At 31.8% G+C, this 16,622-nt stretch overlaps 1 protein-coding gene across 1 annotated transcript; it reads right to left on the bottom strand.

The window, feature by feature from the left end:
- Positions 1 to 612: 612 nt before the first annotated feature.
- LOC134715528 (putative methyltransferase C9orf114 homolog) lies at positions 613 to 16,546 on the bottom strand. Its single transcript, XM_063577759.1, has 11 exons — positions 16,418 to 16,546; positions 15,067 to 15,097; positions 13,087 to 13,206; positions 12,418 to 12,503; positions 11,631 to 11,701; positions 10,710 to 10,849; positions 10,166 to 10,296; positions 8,248 to 8,320; positions 7,179 to 7,383; positions 6,135 to 6,282; positions 613 to 704 (listed from the first exon to the last, which is right to left on the bottom strand). The coding sequence occupies exons 1-11, from the start codon at positions 16,472 to 16,474 to the stop codon at positions 636 to 638; spliced, it is 1,131 nt and encodes a 376-aa protein (XP_063433829.1). The 5' UTR covers positions 16,475 to 16,546; the 3' UTR covers positions 613 to 635.
- Positions 16,547 to 16,622: the final 76 nt, after the last annotated feature.

The following is a 16,622-nucleotide window of genomic DNA, read 5'->3' on the forward strand; positions in this document are numbered from 1 at the left end:
GTGCATTTGAAAGGGGACATATAGTTGGACACAACCCCCCCTCCCCCAACTTTATCCCTGGGTTAGGAACAGTCAAGAAACTAAAACTGCTAGTTATTGTCAAGGTAGCCATGATTGTTAATAGACAACAACAAAATTGTAAACTAGACATGTAAAATACTAGTTCATTCAGGCCAATTTGGTTGAAATTGATCCAGTAGTTACATAGCATGCTGTTAACATTTAAAAAATAAATTTGATAAAAAACAGGGGGACAAAAAGTAAAATCACAAAAAAACTCAACTCAGACGAAAATACAAAACGGAAAGTCCCTAATCAAATGTCAAAATCAAAAGCTAAAACACATCAAACGAATGCATAACAACTGTCATATTCTTGACTTCAATGGTATAGGCATTTTCATGTGTAGAAACTGTTGGATTGAACCTGGTTTTATAGCTAGCTAAACCTCTAACTTATATGACAGTCCCATCAAATTTGTGACAACTGACACTGAATGAATACAGCAGCTAACATGGCACACAAGACCATGTGTCAGGTGAGTTAACAAAAGTAGAATATCATCCAATATGGAATCATAATTAAAAGGAAGATCAAATAAAAAGAAGGATAATAAAACAGATGATTTATTTTTGTCATGACTCTTGAGGGCTGTTCCTGTGAAGCTGTGGTCTTAGTGATGATAATGTTATCAAAATGGCTTCCTAAAAAAGAAAATTATATTTCAGTATAAGTATAGATTATAACATGCACTTTTCCATATTGGCCCTGGTATCATCCCCAGACTCCAATATCGGCCTCAGAGCTTTAGCCAAGGAGGGATTTGGGTCGAGGGATGATACCAGGGCCAATATGGAAAAGACATGTTATAATCTATTTATCACATATTTAAGTTCAGCAGAAAAGAGACAAAATACACTTTAATGAAACATAACAGGTAAAATCATAAATTTAGTATGACAAAAGTGTTATCAATTGCTGTTAAAGGAGATGTGACATGATTTTTTTATATTTTTTTTGTTGTAAATAAATATTTATTTATACATAATTACCCCCAAAAAAACATCGAAAGCAATATAATTATCGTTTAAATGGATAAATAATGAATCTAAATGTATCGATCTGTCGACCTACTAATTATGCATATTTCAATCCCGGAAGTCACTCAGAACGAGGCTGTGACGTCAGTGGTTACATCAATCATATTTGACTGACGGGTATATAGGCATAATTAGCGCAATTTCATTTTCGAATATCTTAAAAAAAAGCATGACAGTGATTAAAAATGGTTCTGTGTGCTGCCAGTGGATGCAACAGAAGGCATAAGACAGTTTGAATTTTTTTTTTCGTTTTCCGAGTAGATCATCATCTTACCCAGGAAGAGATAGGACTTCCTACCTACCAAGCACTAGTCATAGACTTTGTTCCGCCCCCTTTACAAATGTTTGTTACGATCGTGACCCAGAAGTTAAGAAGAAACTCGAGGGATGTCCTACCATGAAGCCAAAACTCCAAATGCAGTACCTGATATTCCATTGAAACAACCAACAACAGCTGAGCCCAGTCCACCTATACCTATACGCAGGGAGCTTATAAAAAGCAGAGAAAGGCTGAAGAAAATATTTTTTTTTCTTCGCAAATATTTTTTGGTTCACTTTATAATTTTTTTTTATATAGTTTAGTCATATTTGTGTATAATTGTATAGCCAAATATATCTCAATATTAAAAATTGGTATTTTGTACCTCCTGTGTGTAACCTTACTACCTGTTCACGTGTGCAGGTGTGTACACTGAAATTGGACATAGTAAATTAAAAGTCATCAACATTGATCAGAAGTTACAGGTATCGGCTACAACGCTTGATTTACCTTTGAAGTTGAAAGCTACAGGTGTCATGCCCCCGGGTGGTGATATGTAAGACATCGGCAATACGCGCTATTGCGTAACATGCGCCGAATCTGTGTACATCCATGGGCTCACCTACTGGGTTCACAGGTGAGGTTGGCAATTGTTATGGATATAAGTTACGTAATGCATATCTGTTTAACCTGTTTGAATAAACAATAGTCAATACCTAACTGTCGGACATGGGGTAATACAGAATAGAGAAAAAAAGGACTGGACAGTGCAGCTTTTAAAAGGGAGCGGATCGAAAATATTGGGTTTGTGAATTTACTTTGTAAACAATGGAGTACGATAACAATAATTAAATAAGCAAAATAAATAGAGAATTAAGAAGTACTGCTTCTTAAGTAAAAAAATAATTAAAAAAAAGCCTGTCAGTCCCCATAACTAATACATAACCTGTAGTTGGTATATAAATTTCTATGAGTTTTCTAATAGAAATAAGGCAGGTATGAAAGGTGTATTGCAATAAGTTATTAGTACTTACCCTTATTATTTTATTCTTTAATTAATAATCATTTTATTTCTTAATAAAAAATAATTGTGAAGAGATGCCAAGTGATGCTTTTAAAATGACAGACCATTGATGCAATGTTATTGCGGTGAAAAACTATACGCAAAAGGTGATTTGAATGTGCAACGAATATTTTGGCTAGTGAATGTATGCAAGTCTTTATATTGCATAAGACATAAAGCTGTATTACATAGTTTTAACTTAAATAATGCAAATACATCCAATTGATACAGACCTGGGAGTAGTAGATTATGTATAAGTATAGACTGAGTTAGTTGAAACATTATTTTATTTGCCGAATTGAAGCAAATTGGATTAGACACAAGTAAATCATACAACATGGACAATATAAAATTACAATTATACTAGTATGATATAATGGACATACATATAAGGCAAACAGTTTATAGAATAATACTAGCTTTCATTCGTAAAAAAGAGAAAAGGAAAGTTTGAAAAGTCATATGATAATGTGACAATGACGTGTGTACTTATGATTACGATCATGATGTTCCGTGCCAGTAACAGTAACGCTCTATCATAGACTATCAAGGCTTAACAAAAGCTTTTTGACCATTGTATGAAATTTTGAACATGTTTGAAAATTTGAATATTTTGTTCATTCGAAAGTTCAATGTGTTCGCAAATTAATAGTTTTGTATCTTAAACAATGCTTTCAGATAGCCAGTTAAGATTATTGAATAAGGTTTTTCTGCATGATGTGTATTTTGGACAAACAAAGAAGTAATGGTAGACATCCTCAATATCTGACCCACAATGACAAGGAGGATCATTTATAATATTAGCTCTAAATAGATCATTGTTATAATGAATGGGAACATCTCAATTGCGTTATTGGGCCGTACAAATGAAACGTTTCAATTTTATATAATCGTTTATCGTGTTTTTTTCATATTACTGTTATGCATTACTGCTCTCTGTTTTCTGTCGTGAAGATAGTCCTGAAACCAATTCAATAAGTTTCCGTCAATGCTGCAAGCTTTCATTTTACATATTATACGGCCCCTATGCCAAACTTTGTCGAAGTTAGATAGAAGTCACAAAATACAAAACAATTAAAAGACTGAAGATATACCACACAGAACAAATATTTAAAAAAATAAGACAGTACTCATAGAACATTTTCAATGGGATTATTATGGAGGAAAAGAGACATATGGATTTATTTTACTGTTATACAACTTCTTAAAATATTTCTTTGAATACCCCCCCCCCCAAAAAAACCCCCTGTTCTGTCATACTTATAACACATTTATTGGTGACAGCTTTAGTGATTCAAATTTTACACCCGTCATACTTGGTAAGGTGATAGTTATTCTATTATTTTTATTCATTTGCTTGTTTAAGAAATTTTTCATGAAGCTTGATTAATGAAAAAAAATAAAATTTTATCATGCAAAGGATATATATGACGCCAAAATGAAGCCATTTATAGATATCAAGCCACTTTGACATGTTATTTTTATAACAATTATTTGATTATTGATATCTATTGAATAATTTTAAGTAACAAAGTTACTTCATATATAATAAATCAAAAATTTGGTATTTTCCTAAATTATTTTTTTCTTGTTATTAGAAAAATAATTTCGAAAATAAATTGTGACTTTTTGTACTGTGACGATTTGTCCGTGACTTTTTGGCTGTGATTTTTTGTCCTGTTACTTTCTGTCCTACATTCTTTATGACCTATCCTTTTCTCTTATTAAATGTAATTACATTTCACTCAAACATTTTTAAGAAATGTATCTTTATTTTTGGTGAAATTAATTATTGATATAGTATTTTTATATTATATCGACATTGCTTGAAAGATCGTCAATGCCGGATGACGAATTTATATCTTCTACTTGATTTTTTTCTACAAGTAACGGCTCAAAATAATACGGTCGAATATCTAAAGTTATAGAGTTGCCTTGAAAACTGATGCTAACACTGTTCATTGTTTAATTATGCAGAAATATGATCGACTTCGTCCTCATTGAGACATTTTCTCGGCTTGTATCCACTGACGTCATCACGATCACGTGACCGGTATCTCATTAGAAATCAAAAGATTACGTCAAGCGCTGGATTCTTTGACCATTTAAAGGCCGTTAAATGATGTTTTGACAAGAAAAAATTATTACAATATATTTTTTTACCAATATTTATTAATTAATCAAAAAAAATAAAAAAAAATTGTGTCACGTCTCCTTTAAGGACACAATGACGTCACATCAATACGAAAACATGCACAATATCAATATACTCTTTTTTGCCCCGGCAGTTTTGAGGTTATTGCATATGCAAAACCTAAGGTAGTCATAACAAATATGTGATAAAATAATTTATTTTACAGATGCATGAATTAATTTTTACAAGAGAAATTTATTCACATGTCATAAAAATAATGTTTATGTCTAGAATAAGAATATGTTTTTTTCAATTATCACAGAGATATGTCTCGCCTTTTTGTAATTTTTATTGTGCAAATGTTGAAATCAAAGTAGCAATACTTTGACCTCTTACATAAGTAATGCACATAATCAAAGTCAATGAACCATAACTGAGGGGGCAGGCACAAATAGTGTCCATGGAATGAGGTGTGCTAATGCTTATTTAACTGAATACCAATTAAAATTGGCCAACAACTAATGATTTCCCCTGAACTATCTAATCAACAACTAATACATGTTAACTTAGATTTTTTTTTAAATCAATAGAAGATGACGAAGAGGGCAGAGCCAAATTTTCTTCATGGAAATAAAATTTGCCAATGCTTATACAACTTTCTACAAAATATCACTGACCTACCACTAGGGGTTCCTCATAAACTGACCTAATCGCAAATTGATACATGTAAAATCATCAAAAGTTTCAAAGTCAATAGACCATGACTGAAGGAGCAAGGCCAAATAATAGCCATGGAAATGAGATGTTCCAATGCTTATACAACTGCATACCAAATATGATTGACCTACCACTTGTGGTTTACCAAAAAAAAAAAGACCTAATCACAAACTTATACATTGTTGATAATGCTGGAAACAGCATACCTATGTCTTGCTTTCTGACTCCATCAAAGTCACACAAAGTTAGAGAATGGAAAAGAAATTTAAAATTCAGCATTTTTTCCATTTATAAAGGGGCATAATTCTAAAATAATAAGAGTGTCACCCCAAAATTCAATCTTGAACTGTATTTGTGGTAGTAAGCAATGTGCATGATATGTATAATGATGTGTATAAGTTTAATAGCATTTGGTTGTGGAAAACTAAAGTAAGAGAACAGAAACAATAATTCAGCAATTTTTCTATTTTGAAATGACAAAACTCTAAAACAGTTCATGTGACGCCATCAAAATTCAAACATGATCTGTATGTTGTTGTAATAAGCATTATGTTTATTTTCACAACATTTGGTTGAGGCAACCTTAAGTTAGAGAACGGAAAACAACTTTGAGGGCTACATACGGACAAGGGTAAAGGGCATAAAAATCCATAAAAAAATCTTTCATAAAATTCTACCCTAAAGTAAAAACCTACTTAACAATGAGTAAACTTTCTTCAACGTTATTAATATTTGAATATTTTCAATATTTTATATGTTTTAATGAGGACATTTTAAAGCCTTCTATTTTTAATTTAAAAGAATATAAAAATTTGAACTGCATTCAGTAAAAAGAAGAATATTTGTTTCTTTATAACTCACTTCAGTTCTGATGGTACGACTCCCTTGACTTGGACATGTGTTGAGGTAATGTTGGAATAAAAAGCTTGGATCATCTACATTCAGGGCTTCATCTGCATCTAAACTGGCCTCTAAACCTTTAACACCACCAAATACTACCAGTGCATGTCTGAAAACAAATGTCAGAAATTGTCAAAAAGGTATTAAAAAGGAAAAGTGATTTGTCAGAAATCTTGAACTTCTTGGCTTTATTTGCATAATATTCCATGCAGATTTTCAAAATACTTAAAGCACTTTTTCATGTGTTAGACTAAAAGAAGGTTTGTAACATTTATTTCATAGCTGAAAAAACTGCTTCATGTTGCACCCAGAAAAGTGAAAATTAAAAAAAACAAACATGTTATTTGTTATGATCAGATACTGTGGATTGGATACCAATTTTCAAGGATTTCGTTGGAACAGGTTTACCACCAGAATAAATGTTCGAGGAATGCCAAATTTTCTATGGATTTGTACACAGATTCAGGCAAAACCATGAAATCAAATATCCATGAACATGTAAGTTTTCCTTAATCCATGAAAAATTGGTACATGTACCAACGAAAATAAATGAATCTACAGTAATATATAATATGGCACTATTTCAAGATCTTTTAACAACTAGAAGGCAAGTTTTAAAAAAAATGTATTACTGAACAATCTGATTCATGTTCCTCTTAAAATGGTAAAAAAACCAAATGCAATCTGATATGATGCCTGCATTTAATGACAAAATTATGAAAGGAAATATTAGCCAATAAATAATCTAGCATTTTAACCTGAGGTATATTAATTCATTAACATATATTTCCCCTTAGTATTTAATGTTATAACCAGTAGCACACATACAATTTGATCTTTGCCTTTTTGTCTAGGTCATAGAACAGAATGACTTTTTAGAAAACACAGCAAGGAAGAAAATAGCTGATACAAAAGTACCATAGCTTGTAGAGAAGAATTTGAAATTTTACATCTACTTAAAGACAAATCTTACAATACAGCTAAATAGATTTTCCTAAGACTTACTGATAACCATCTGATGTTGTAAATGTATCTATACTTGATCCTTTTTCTGATGTACCAACAGTCAGATCATAACCAGATTTATATGGACACTCAGTAAACACAGCACCTAAACTACTGGCTAATCTAACATTGTATCCCCAGTACAAACCAGCTTCTTTCTGTGGGGTAGATGGTGAGACAACTATGCCTTTCCATTTCTTTTTCTCTATAAATAAATCAACACTTTATCATTGACTGCATAATTAATTCAAGGGAATATTTATTCATTCTAACAACAAGTTAAAAATTTCGACCAGAAATGTCAAATCTACAAATTGTCATAGAAAAACTGTATGGTGCAAATTTAAAACTCCGGAATCATTCAATAAAATAAAATGGTTACTATAAACTTATTGATACGGATATAAGGGTTAAATGTCAATCAGATACCAACCCAACTGTTCAACAGTATTTAGTCATCATACTATCTTCAAAAGTGAAAAAGCACTATTTTCTTTTCAACACTAGATTAAAACACATTTACTTGTAATATAACAAGAAAATTAGACCCCATGCCCAGCAAACAGTGAACCTTAAAATCTAACTTGGTATATATTTTAAAAATTTCAAATCATAATAAAAGTGTTCTAAGTTCTTTTAGGTTTAAGCTGATATGACCCTAACTTCATGGCGAAGTACCTTAAACCAAAACTTTAACCTCAGCTGTAAATTGACAGCTAAGGACAGAAATCATAATACCCCACCTACATTTACAGGTTGAGTAAATAAAAAATTGAGACTATCAGATTGTTTCTATTCCTTCATTTTTTTCAAATTCCATTATAACACATATATAGCTGAGTGCAAACTATTTGGAATTTACATTTTATATAACAGTTAACAACATTTCTTATCTAAATTTTAAAGCAAATGCTCAATTTCATGGACTTAATTGTGATGAACTTTGCAAATAATTATTAAGACTCAATGTAGTTTGTAAACATGGTTGCACATAATAGCAGTTGATATTCAGAATTAATATAAACATGATAAAGGGAAAAGAACAACTAAAATATTGATTATATTTTACCTGGATCTTGATCAGATAATTTCACTGTAACTCGTATTCCTGGTTGTAAATGTTTATCTATCTGTACTTCCTTCTGTAAACATAAATATACAGTTTGGTATGATCGACATTTCGTGTCTGTTCTGTTATTCATCCAATTCTATGCTTTTTAGTGTAGCTCAACATTATCTAGTAACCAAATTACTTAAACCTAATCTTGCTGTAGCTGCAGAAACTATGCAACAAATATAGCAATTTTGGTAATTATGTAATTAAATATTAATAATACCAAAACCTTGAAAATGATAGTTGAGACTCTTAATTTCATACCAACCTTGGTTTCATTGATGAATACAAGAAGGTTTCAGAATTTGTGCATTGTATCCAAGTATTTTTTATGTCCAGAATTCAGGGATTTACAAAAAAGTGAAATACATATATCAAATTCTAAAATACAGTTGACTCAAGTTATATTGAAACTGCAAGAGTTATTATAATATTTCAAGTCAACTTAAGTTTGACTCAAGCGGGGATTATGAAAACAGAATCAAGGGGAGAAAACTCAAATTTGCTTAAGATAATACAAGAATTGTGTATTTGGTTGATCTAGTCATGCTTTGTACTAGTGAACATAAATTTGATATATATGTTTTTCATTTGAGGCTGTGTTTGAGTTTTCTGTTATTTTTAACCAGTTGCTTCGCAGGGCGCAGCATTTTACGACCGCAGCATTATACGACCGCAGATGTAGAACCCTGAACAGATGGGACACATATGGACACAACTTTTAAGTTTGATACAGCTTTAAATGTGGATTGTGATTAAATAGTTGACACAACATAGGTTTATGTCACATTATGATTTGGACCCTTTGGACCTTAATGTAGAACAATTTGAAAACTGGACAAAAAATTAAGAATCTACATACACAGTTAGATTTGGAATATCAAAGAACCCTATTTATTCAATTTTTGATGAAATCAAACAAAGTTTAATTTTGGACCCCAATTTGGACCAACTTGAAAACTGGGCCAATAATTAAAAATCTAAGTACATTTTTAGATTCAGCATATCAACAAACCCCAAGGATTCAATTTTTGTCAAAATCAAACAAAGTTTAACTTTGGACCCTTTGGACCTTAATGTAAACCAATTTGAAAACGGGACCAAAAATTAAGAATCTACATACACAGTTAGATTTGGCATATCAAAGAACCCCAATTATTCATTTTTTGATGAAATCAAACAAAGTTTAATTTTGGACCCTTTGGGCCCAAATTCCTAAACTGTTTGGACCAAAACTCCCAAAATCAATACCAACCTTCCTTTTATGGTTATAAACCTTGTGTTTAAATTTCATAGATTTCTATTCACATATACTAAAGTTATAATGTGAAGACCAAGAAAAATGTTTATTTGGGCCCCTTTTTGGCCCCAAATTCCTAAACTGTTGGGATCTCAACTCCCCAAATCAATACCAACCTTCCTTTTGTGGTCATAAACCTTGTGTTTAAATTTCATAGATTTCTATTTACTTAAACTAAAGTTACTGTGCGAAAACCAAGAAAATGCTTATTTGGGCCCTTTTTGGCCCCTAATTCCTAAAATGTTGGGATCAAAACTCCCAAAATCACTCCCAACCTTCCTTTTGTGGTCATAAACCTTGTGTTAAAATTTCATAGATTTCTATTCTCTTTTACTAAAGTTAGAGTGCGATAAACTAAAAGTATTCGGACGACGACGACGCAGACGACGACGCCAACGTGATAGCAATATACGCATAAATTTTTTCAAATTTTGTGGTCTATAAAAACTGTATTGTTCTAATTATGCAGCTGTTGCTTTGAAACAAAAAGAATATTATGTTTGTTTGAAGACTTTTCTTTTCTTTCTGACCCATTCATTACATACTGTTTAAATCGATATGTAAAAGTTTTACCTTTAGAAGTCCAACATTAGCAAAAGATCCCTTGCCAGTTTTCACAGGTTTGTCCAACACTACACCCTCTCTGTACTGGCAATTGTCGTCTGCTCTCATGTGGTGGGGACTATCAAGGGGGTTCAAAATGCCTGAAATAAAATAAAAATTACTCTGATTGCTTTGGTTTTGATAACACACTCAAGGAGTTATTTTAATCTACATCAAATGTGAATGAAATATTACTTTGTAAGTACACACGTACCTGTATATAAAATTGGTTCATGTTGCTTCTTTGCCACCTTGCAACATTGAGCAGTAAGAGCAAAGTATGGTATAAGCATCTGAATTAGCATATAATATTCTAGTACTGATATCTGCTGCTGGAAGTTTAGCTCCATCAAATAAAACTATGACCTACATTTCTTAGGATAAATGAAATGTTTAAAAAATGTAATTATCTGTCGTCATGTCATGATGTGCACTTATACTCATATTGATTTCACCATGCTAAAATAATCATTACATAAATACAGTCAAACTAAGAACTCTGATCCAAATGTACCTGCATACTGTAAATCTTTGTGTTGTGGGAAGAAAGATTTCCTGAGATACTGTGGACACTCCAAGTATTGCAAGATTCTGGCCATTTGAACATTAGCATGACCTTTCTTTCCAACTCCTTGATAATCTCCTTCCACACTTCTGTGAATAAAAGAAAAAAAATCTAAAAAGGTCTTTTCTGTTGAGGATAATTTATAGTCTTTTTTCAAATTAATTTACAAGAAATACTGGAACTTAACTAACCAATGTCATTCTGAAACTGGTATGGGCACTTTTGAATCAGTATCATTATGTTTTTATTGCCTCAGACAATAACAATTGCAGATCGAAATCACAATAGATAAAATAATATATGGCCTGTCTTAATTTGTGTATAGCAGAACTATAAATTTTTATACCATATAAAGTTGAATAAATATTTCATAGCGTATATATGAGTTGAGATCACAGTTTAATATTCAGTGTTCTTATGCATTGAGTATTCTTTGAGATCAAGAATATAAGTTTGAGACCTGCAAGTTTTTTAAGATATATTTTGTCAAATAAATCATATTGATAAAGACCTCGATTTCTGTACCTGCAATTATTCACATCTGCTGGTTTTTATAGAAAGTATGAACACAGTCCTTATATTTCAAAAGCTATTGCATGTAATTGATGTTATCTTCTGCATAGTGGGCCATGACCAACCTCCCTCCCCAGATTTTTAAATATATTAGAAATTGTTGATTGTATAAGGTATAGTAATCCACTATTGCTTTACTAGTTGACTCAGACTGCCAAATACCTGCTTTGGACTTCCCAGGGAAAAGGAATCAATGCCTAAATCAGTCCCAAAAATAAACTATATACAGGCATACCACAAGACCTTATTCTTACATAGAAAACAAGAAAGTGCTTTAATATTAAATCAATTAATTACCTGTCCAAAGATCCTGTTTCATCAAATATGATGATTTCATTTACATTAAATATCACTGCAGCTCTGGCTATCTGTAATATAATATAAATACAATATGACTATAATGGATAATCTCCCTTATTTTGCCCTGCCAAGCTCTTTTCAAAATGATATATCATGTCTTTGCAAAATTTATGTAGTTTTCCTAGCTTACAAACTTTGATCCTAGAATTTCATAATGTATTATTTAACAAAGCACTTTTAATTTTGCCTTAGACTTATCTTTATATACACCTATTTAGGTTATGACTAAAGAAAAACTATTGTTTTGATCATGAAAACCAAATAGGATCAGATAAATAAAGATTTTTCTTATCAAAATATCAGCTTTATGGCACAATATGAAGATTTCTTTGCATTCATGACTCACCCATAAAAAAACCTCTTAATTGTGTGACACCAAGCTGATATTTTACTATATTAATACTCATAAAATGTGCAACATTTTGTATTTCATAGATCTTAGAATTTTAGAGAATATAAATATCAAAACTAACTTGAAGGAACATATTAATGCAGACCCAAAGATTATCTTCCTGTTGATTAAAATTTGACATGATTGTAAATGTATGTATACCTGTCCCTCTAAGTAAGTCCTGAGTTCTGGTGACTGCATGAACCCTAACCCTAACCCTTGAAAATGTTTACATGTTTGTAAATGTATACCTGTCCCGCTAAGTGAGTTCTGGTGACTGTGTGAACCCTAACCCTAACCCTTTAAAATGTTTACATCTTTGTAAATGTATACCTGTCCTGCTAGGTAAGTCCTGAGTTCTGGTGACTGTGCATTGTCCAGTATTGACCCTGGTAATGCTATAGATAATGTCTGCTGCACTGCAAAAGAAAATGATTAAATAAATTAGAAGGACATGGCTGACAGGTAATGATTCAATAAGGTTGTTTATATATACAGTAAAAGCCAAACTTTTTGTGGAGGATTTAATTGCTTTATTTCGTGGAAAAAATATATCCAGGAAAATAATACTCCCATGAAATTTAATCTTCATATAATACCACTTCCAAGTATTTGAAACCACAAAATCAAATCCTAATGCAATCTTATGCAGAGACAAAACCACGAAATTTTAAACCAACGGAAATTAATGTTTCTACAACATAATAATTCTAGTTTTCAAAATTCTTATTGATCGTAACTGATTTTAATTATGATCATGCTATATTTTTCTTTGAACAATGAACAGAGGTTTTTGAATAAGTAAAAAATTCTTCCTACCAAATTGAAACTCAATAATGTGTCAACACAAATCTATTCTTCTTCGTTTTGACAGGTGTATAGACTATAGTAATAAATGTCAATAGCTTCTGCATGACATAAGAATATAATTTCCAAAAATAATTTCAGTTGATAGAAAATATGTATAGTTTCATGTTTTTAAAAATAATGTGACCAAAGTACCTTTATTTGTTTCTTCCTGAACTTTTTTACTCTTTTCCTCTTCTTCCTGTTTTTGAGCTTGAACTTTCTCTAGTTTTTGTATAAGTCTCTGCTCTTTCCATTTTCTTGTTTCTGCTTTTTCTATGAAGAAAAGAAAAGTTAATATCATTCATGCTTTAGTTAACACACAACAAAGCATTGATGTATGCCCTTGTATGTCCATTACTAACGATCTAAGACATAAAATAACAAAATATGGACGATGCCTCCCTCTGCTCTGCCATATGAATGCCTCAAGTTCCACATACTTTTGATTTGACAAACAGTGATTGTGAAGTACAACTAGAAATTGATGCCTTCTAAACACAAATGATGCTACCTTTGACCATAAGAAATCACGATGATCTATCTTTAATTTTTATTATGAGTATAAAAACAAGAGTGCACACACTGAAATGTCTTGCCGTCTTTACTTATCATTGATATTATGTTGATACATGTAGTACTAAATATAAAACTTTACTTCAACTATCTGACACATAAACTAGACATGATCCAAGAAAATGAGGCCAACGTCAAATAAACCAAAACCAGAAATACATGTACATCTTACAATCCTTCAATACACTAAATGTACTATAATAGTTGACCTGTCCCTTATAGTTTCTAAGAAACAGACTTAAACAAGAAAAACTAAACATTGACCAATGAACCACAAAAATGGGGTCAAGGTCAGATGAACCATGCCAGGCAACCTGTACAGCTAATAATTCTTCCATACAACAAATATAGTTGACCTATTGCATATAGTTTAAGAAAAACAGACCAAAACACAAAACTTAACACTGAGCAATGAACTATAAAATAGGGGTCAAGATTAAATAAAACCTGCAAGACTGACACGTACATCATAAAATATTTCTGATTTTCCATACATCAAATATATTTGACCTGTTGCATATACAAGGTACACCTTGCAATCATTCCATACACCAAATATAGTAGACTTTTGCATATAGAATAAGTAAAACAGACCAAAACACAAAAACTAAACTATAAAATGTATAACCACTGAACCATGAAAATGAGGTCAAGGTCTGATGACATCTGCCAGATGGACATGTACACCTTACATACAAAAATGACTAGGTACCAAGTCCAAATATATGCCATTTTGAGAATATTGAAAGAAAAAAAATCATGTGGACATGTACACCTCTTTTATATGAAGAAACATCCTGTATAATATTAAAGCTGTGGCTCAAGAACTTTAAAAGAGGAACGGAAGATACCAGAAGGACAGTCAAACTCATAAATCAAAAATAAACTGACAACGCTGTTGCTATAAAAAATGAAATGATTAAAGACAAACAGACAATAGTACACATGACACAACATAGAAAAATAAAGAATAAACAACATGAACCCCACCAAACACTAGGGCTGATCTCAGGTACTCAGGAAGGCTAAGCAGATCCTGCTCGGACAGCTCCACATGTGGCACCCGTAGTGTTGCTTATGTGATAACAAATCCAGTAAATAGTCTTATTCAGGAGGTCACATTCATGAAATGGAAGGGGATTGTAGTTACTTCATAAGGAACATTTCCGATATCATTTGATAAACGGTTATTCCATAAGAGGAGATAGTCAGACTTATCATGTATCTTTATCAAAGGGGCATACAAATATCTCTGTATCGAAAATCATAGAATTTCAGTTCTTAACTATCAGAAAACATTGATGGTTTGTCCGAAAGGTATACATCTCTTACTGCCAGTCTTTTTAGCTCATTTTATGGTTTAATGCTGTTAATATATATTGAAGATCACAAGACAAGGTGATAAATATTCAGATTTTCTCTCTTTAGACATAAGTTCAAAGAGACATCACTCTATTGTTGAAGACATAATATTGGCTTGTATTTAATGCATATAACTATACTACTTTTGTAATTAGCAATCTTGGTAAATTCTGTATCTAGTTTCTGAAAGAAGCTTACTTTCTTTTTTCCACTTTTTCCATTCTTTGGGCTACAAAATAAATATTTATGTTTTTAAATTAATTACCCTGCTTAATTATCTATTCAACCAATTGGTATTGTTACACTTCTTTATACAAAAATTAATAATACCCTTTAAGCTTTAATGCTAAATATAAATTAGTACACTCACAGGAGGCATTTTGAAGGAAGGGTACCATCAGCCGTCAAACAGTCATTTCGGCTACTGTTTCAAATTAGTTAAAATGTTACCATGAACTTGTCAAAATATCCTTATTGTGATTCCTCAGAGATTGAAAATAATTACGTTTCCATTCTTTTTGGAAAATTAGTGGATTTTTTTATTGTTTTGAAGAAAGTGAACATTTTTAATTTAATCATCCTGCACCAAAAATTACGGTAATTTCACTGGTTACAATTTTTTATATATCTTTATTGGTCATGACGGTACCTCCCAAATACTTTCCTCATTTTGCATTTGTCCCAGAAATCAACACAGATAACGATGATGCTGCTATATATACATTTTTGTAACTGTAAATATTCACTAGACTTTGAGATTGATAAAGACTATATATACATGATATACATGTACATGTACATAGAATTTGCTTTTCTCTCCATTTACTTTGACTTCCTGAACACCATTATAACAGACTCTGCCCAATGTTCTTGTACTTTCTTATGCTGGGAGGGGGATTGTCCTTGTAAATATTGAACAATGTAAATATGTTAGTGCTGCATCTCCATTATTCCAGATAGGGAGACTGTTTAGAATTCCTCTGTACCCTCACATATCTTGATGGGTGCTCTGTAAACAGAGGGATCTACGTACATTATCATACATACTTGTCTTGGATATAGTTTTGGATTTTCTGCTCTTACAAGTGCGTCTTATTGGAGTCCAAGCGTGATGCAGGTTTGAATGATTTTTTTAAAGCTAGACACGTGAAAATCAACTAATTAAGCATGAAAATAGGAAACAAGCGCAGTAGGACACACATAACATGTGCTTTTATTGCAACAAAAGCAGGATATGGGATTCTCCTTTAACAATAAGCAGGATCTGGGATGAAGCCCCCCTCCCCCCATATACATGTAACACCCCTTTACCAGGCCTGGATATTCATTTTTTTTATATCCTTCCACTCATTAGAATGTCAAATCATCGTCCTTAATATGTCCCGACTTGAAAGAGAATTTGCTTTGAATTTAGGTAAATAAAGCCTTAGTTTGAAACCATGCATGAGGGTCATACATAATTTCAGAAACAGCATGTTCTGGACAGCTGAAACTAGAAACAGGAGAAACACAATTATTTAACTTATATAGATAGATCATGCTCGTTTACATTTTGTGGCATATCAGCCTTGTCATAATTTCTCTTTTCTCCTCGGTCAGCTTGCATTTTTGGTGTCAAAAGAGGTAAAAATACAAATTTATATGTAATTTTTTTTATAAAACAAAAAGGGAGACAATTTCTGAGAAATTCCTAAAACCTGGAATTTTTAAAATTTTATCCCTATTCTTACAAGTTTTTTATTTAGTTTTGATTA

The sequence above is a fragment of the Mytilus trossulus genome, chromosome 4, assembly GCF_036588685.1.
Source record: "Mytilus trossulus isolate FHL-02 chromosome 4, PNRI_Mtr1.1.1.hap1, whole genome shotgun sequence".
NCBI classification, from domain to species: Eukaryota; Metazoa; Mollusca; class Bivalvia; order Mytilida; family Mytilidae; genus Mytilus; species Mytilus trossulus.

What these genes read in the sequence shown, in the direction of transcription:
- LOC134715528 (XM_063577759.1), bottom strand. Translation starts at nt 16,474, where the DNA reads ATGCAAGCTGACCGAGGAGAAAAGAGAAATTATGACAAGGCTGATATG. An exon ending in TCAGGAAGAAACAAATAAAG is followed by an intron (nt 12,504 to 13,086) that starts GTACTTTGGTCA and finishes TTTCTTTTGCAG; the next exon opens with TGCAGCAGACATTATCTATA. An exon ending in GTCGTACCATCAGAACTGAA is followed by an intron (nt 705 to 6,134) that starts GTGAGTTATAAA and finishes TTTCTTTTTTAG; the next exon opens with GAAGCCATTTTGATAACATT.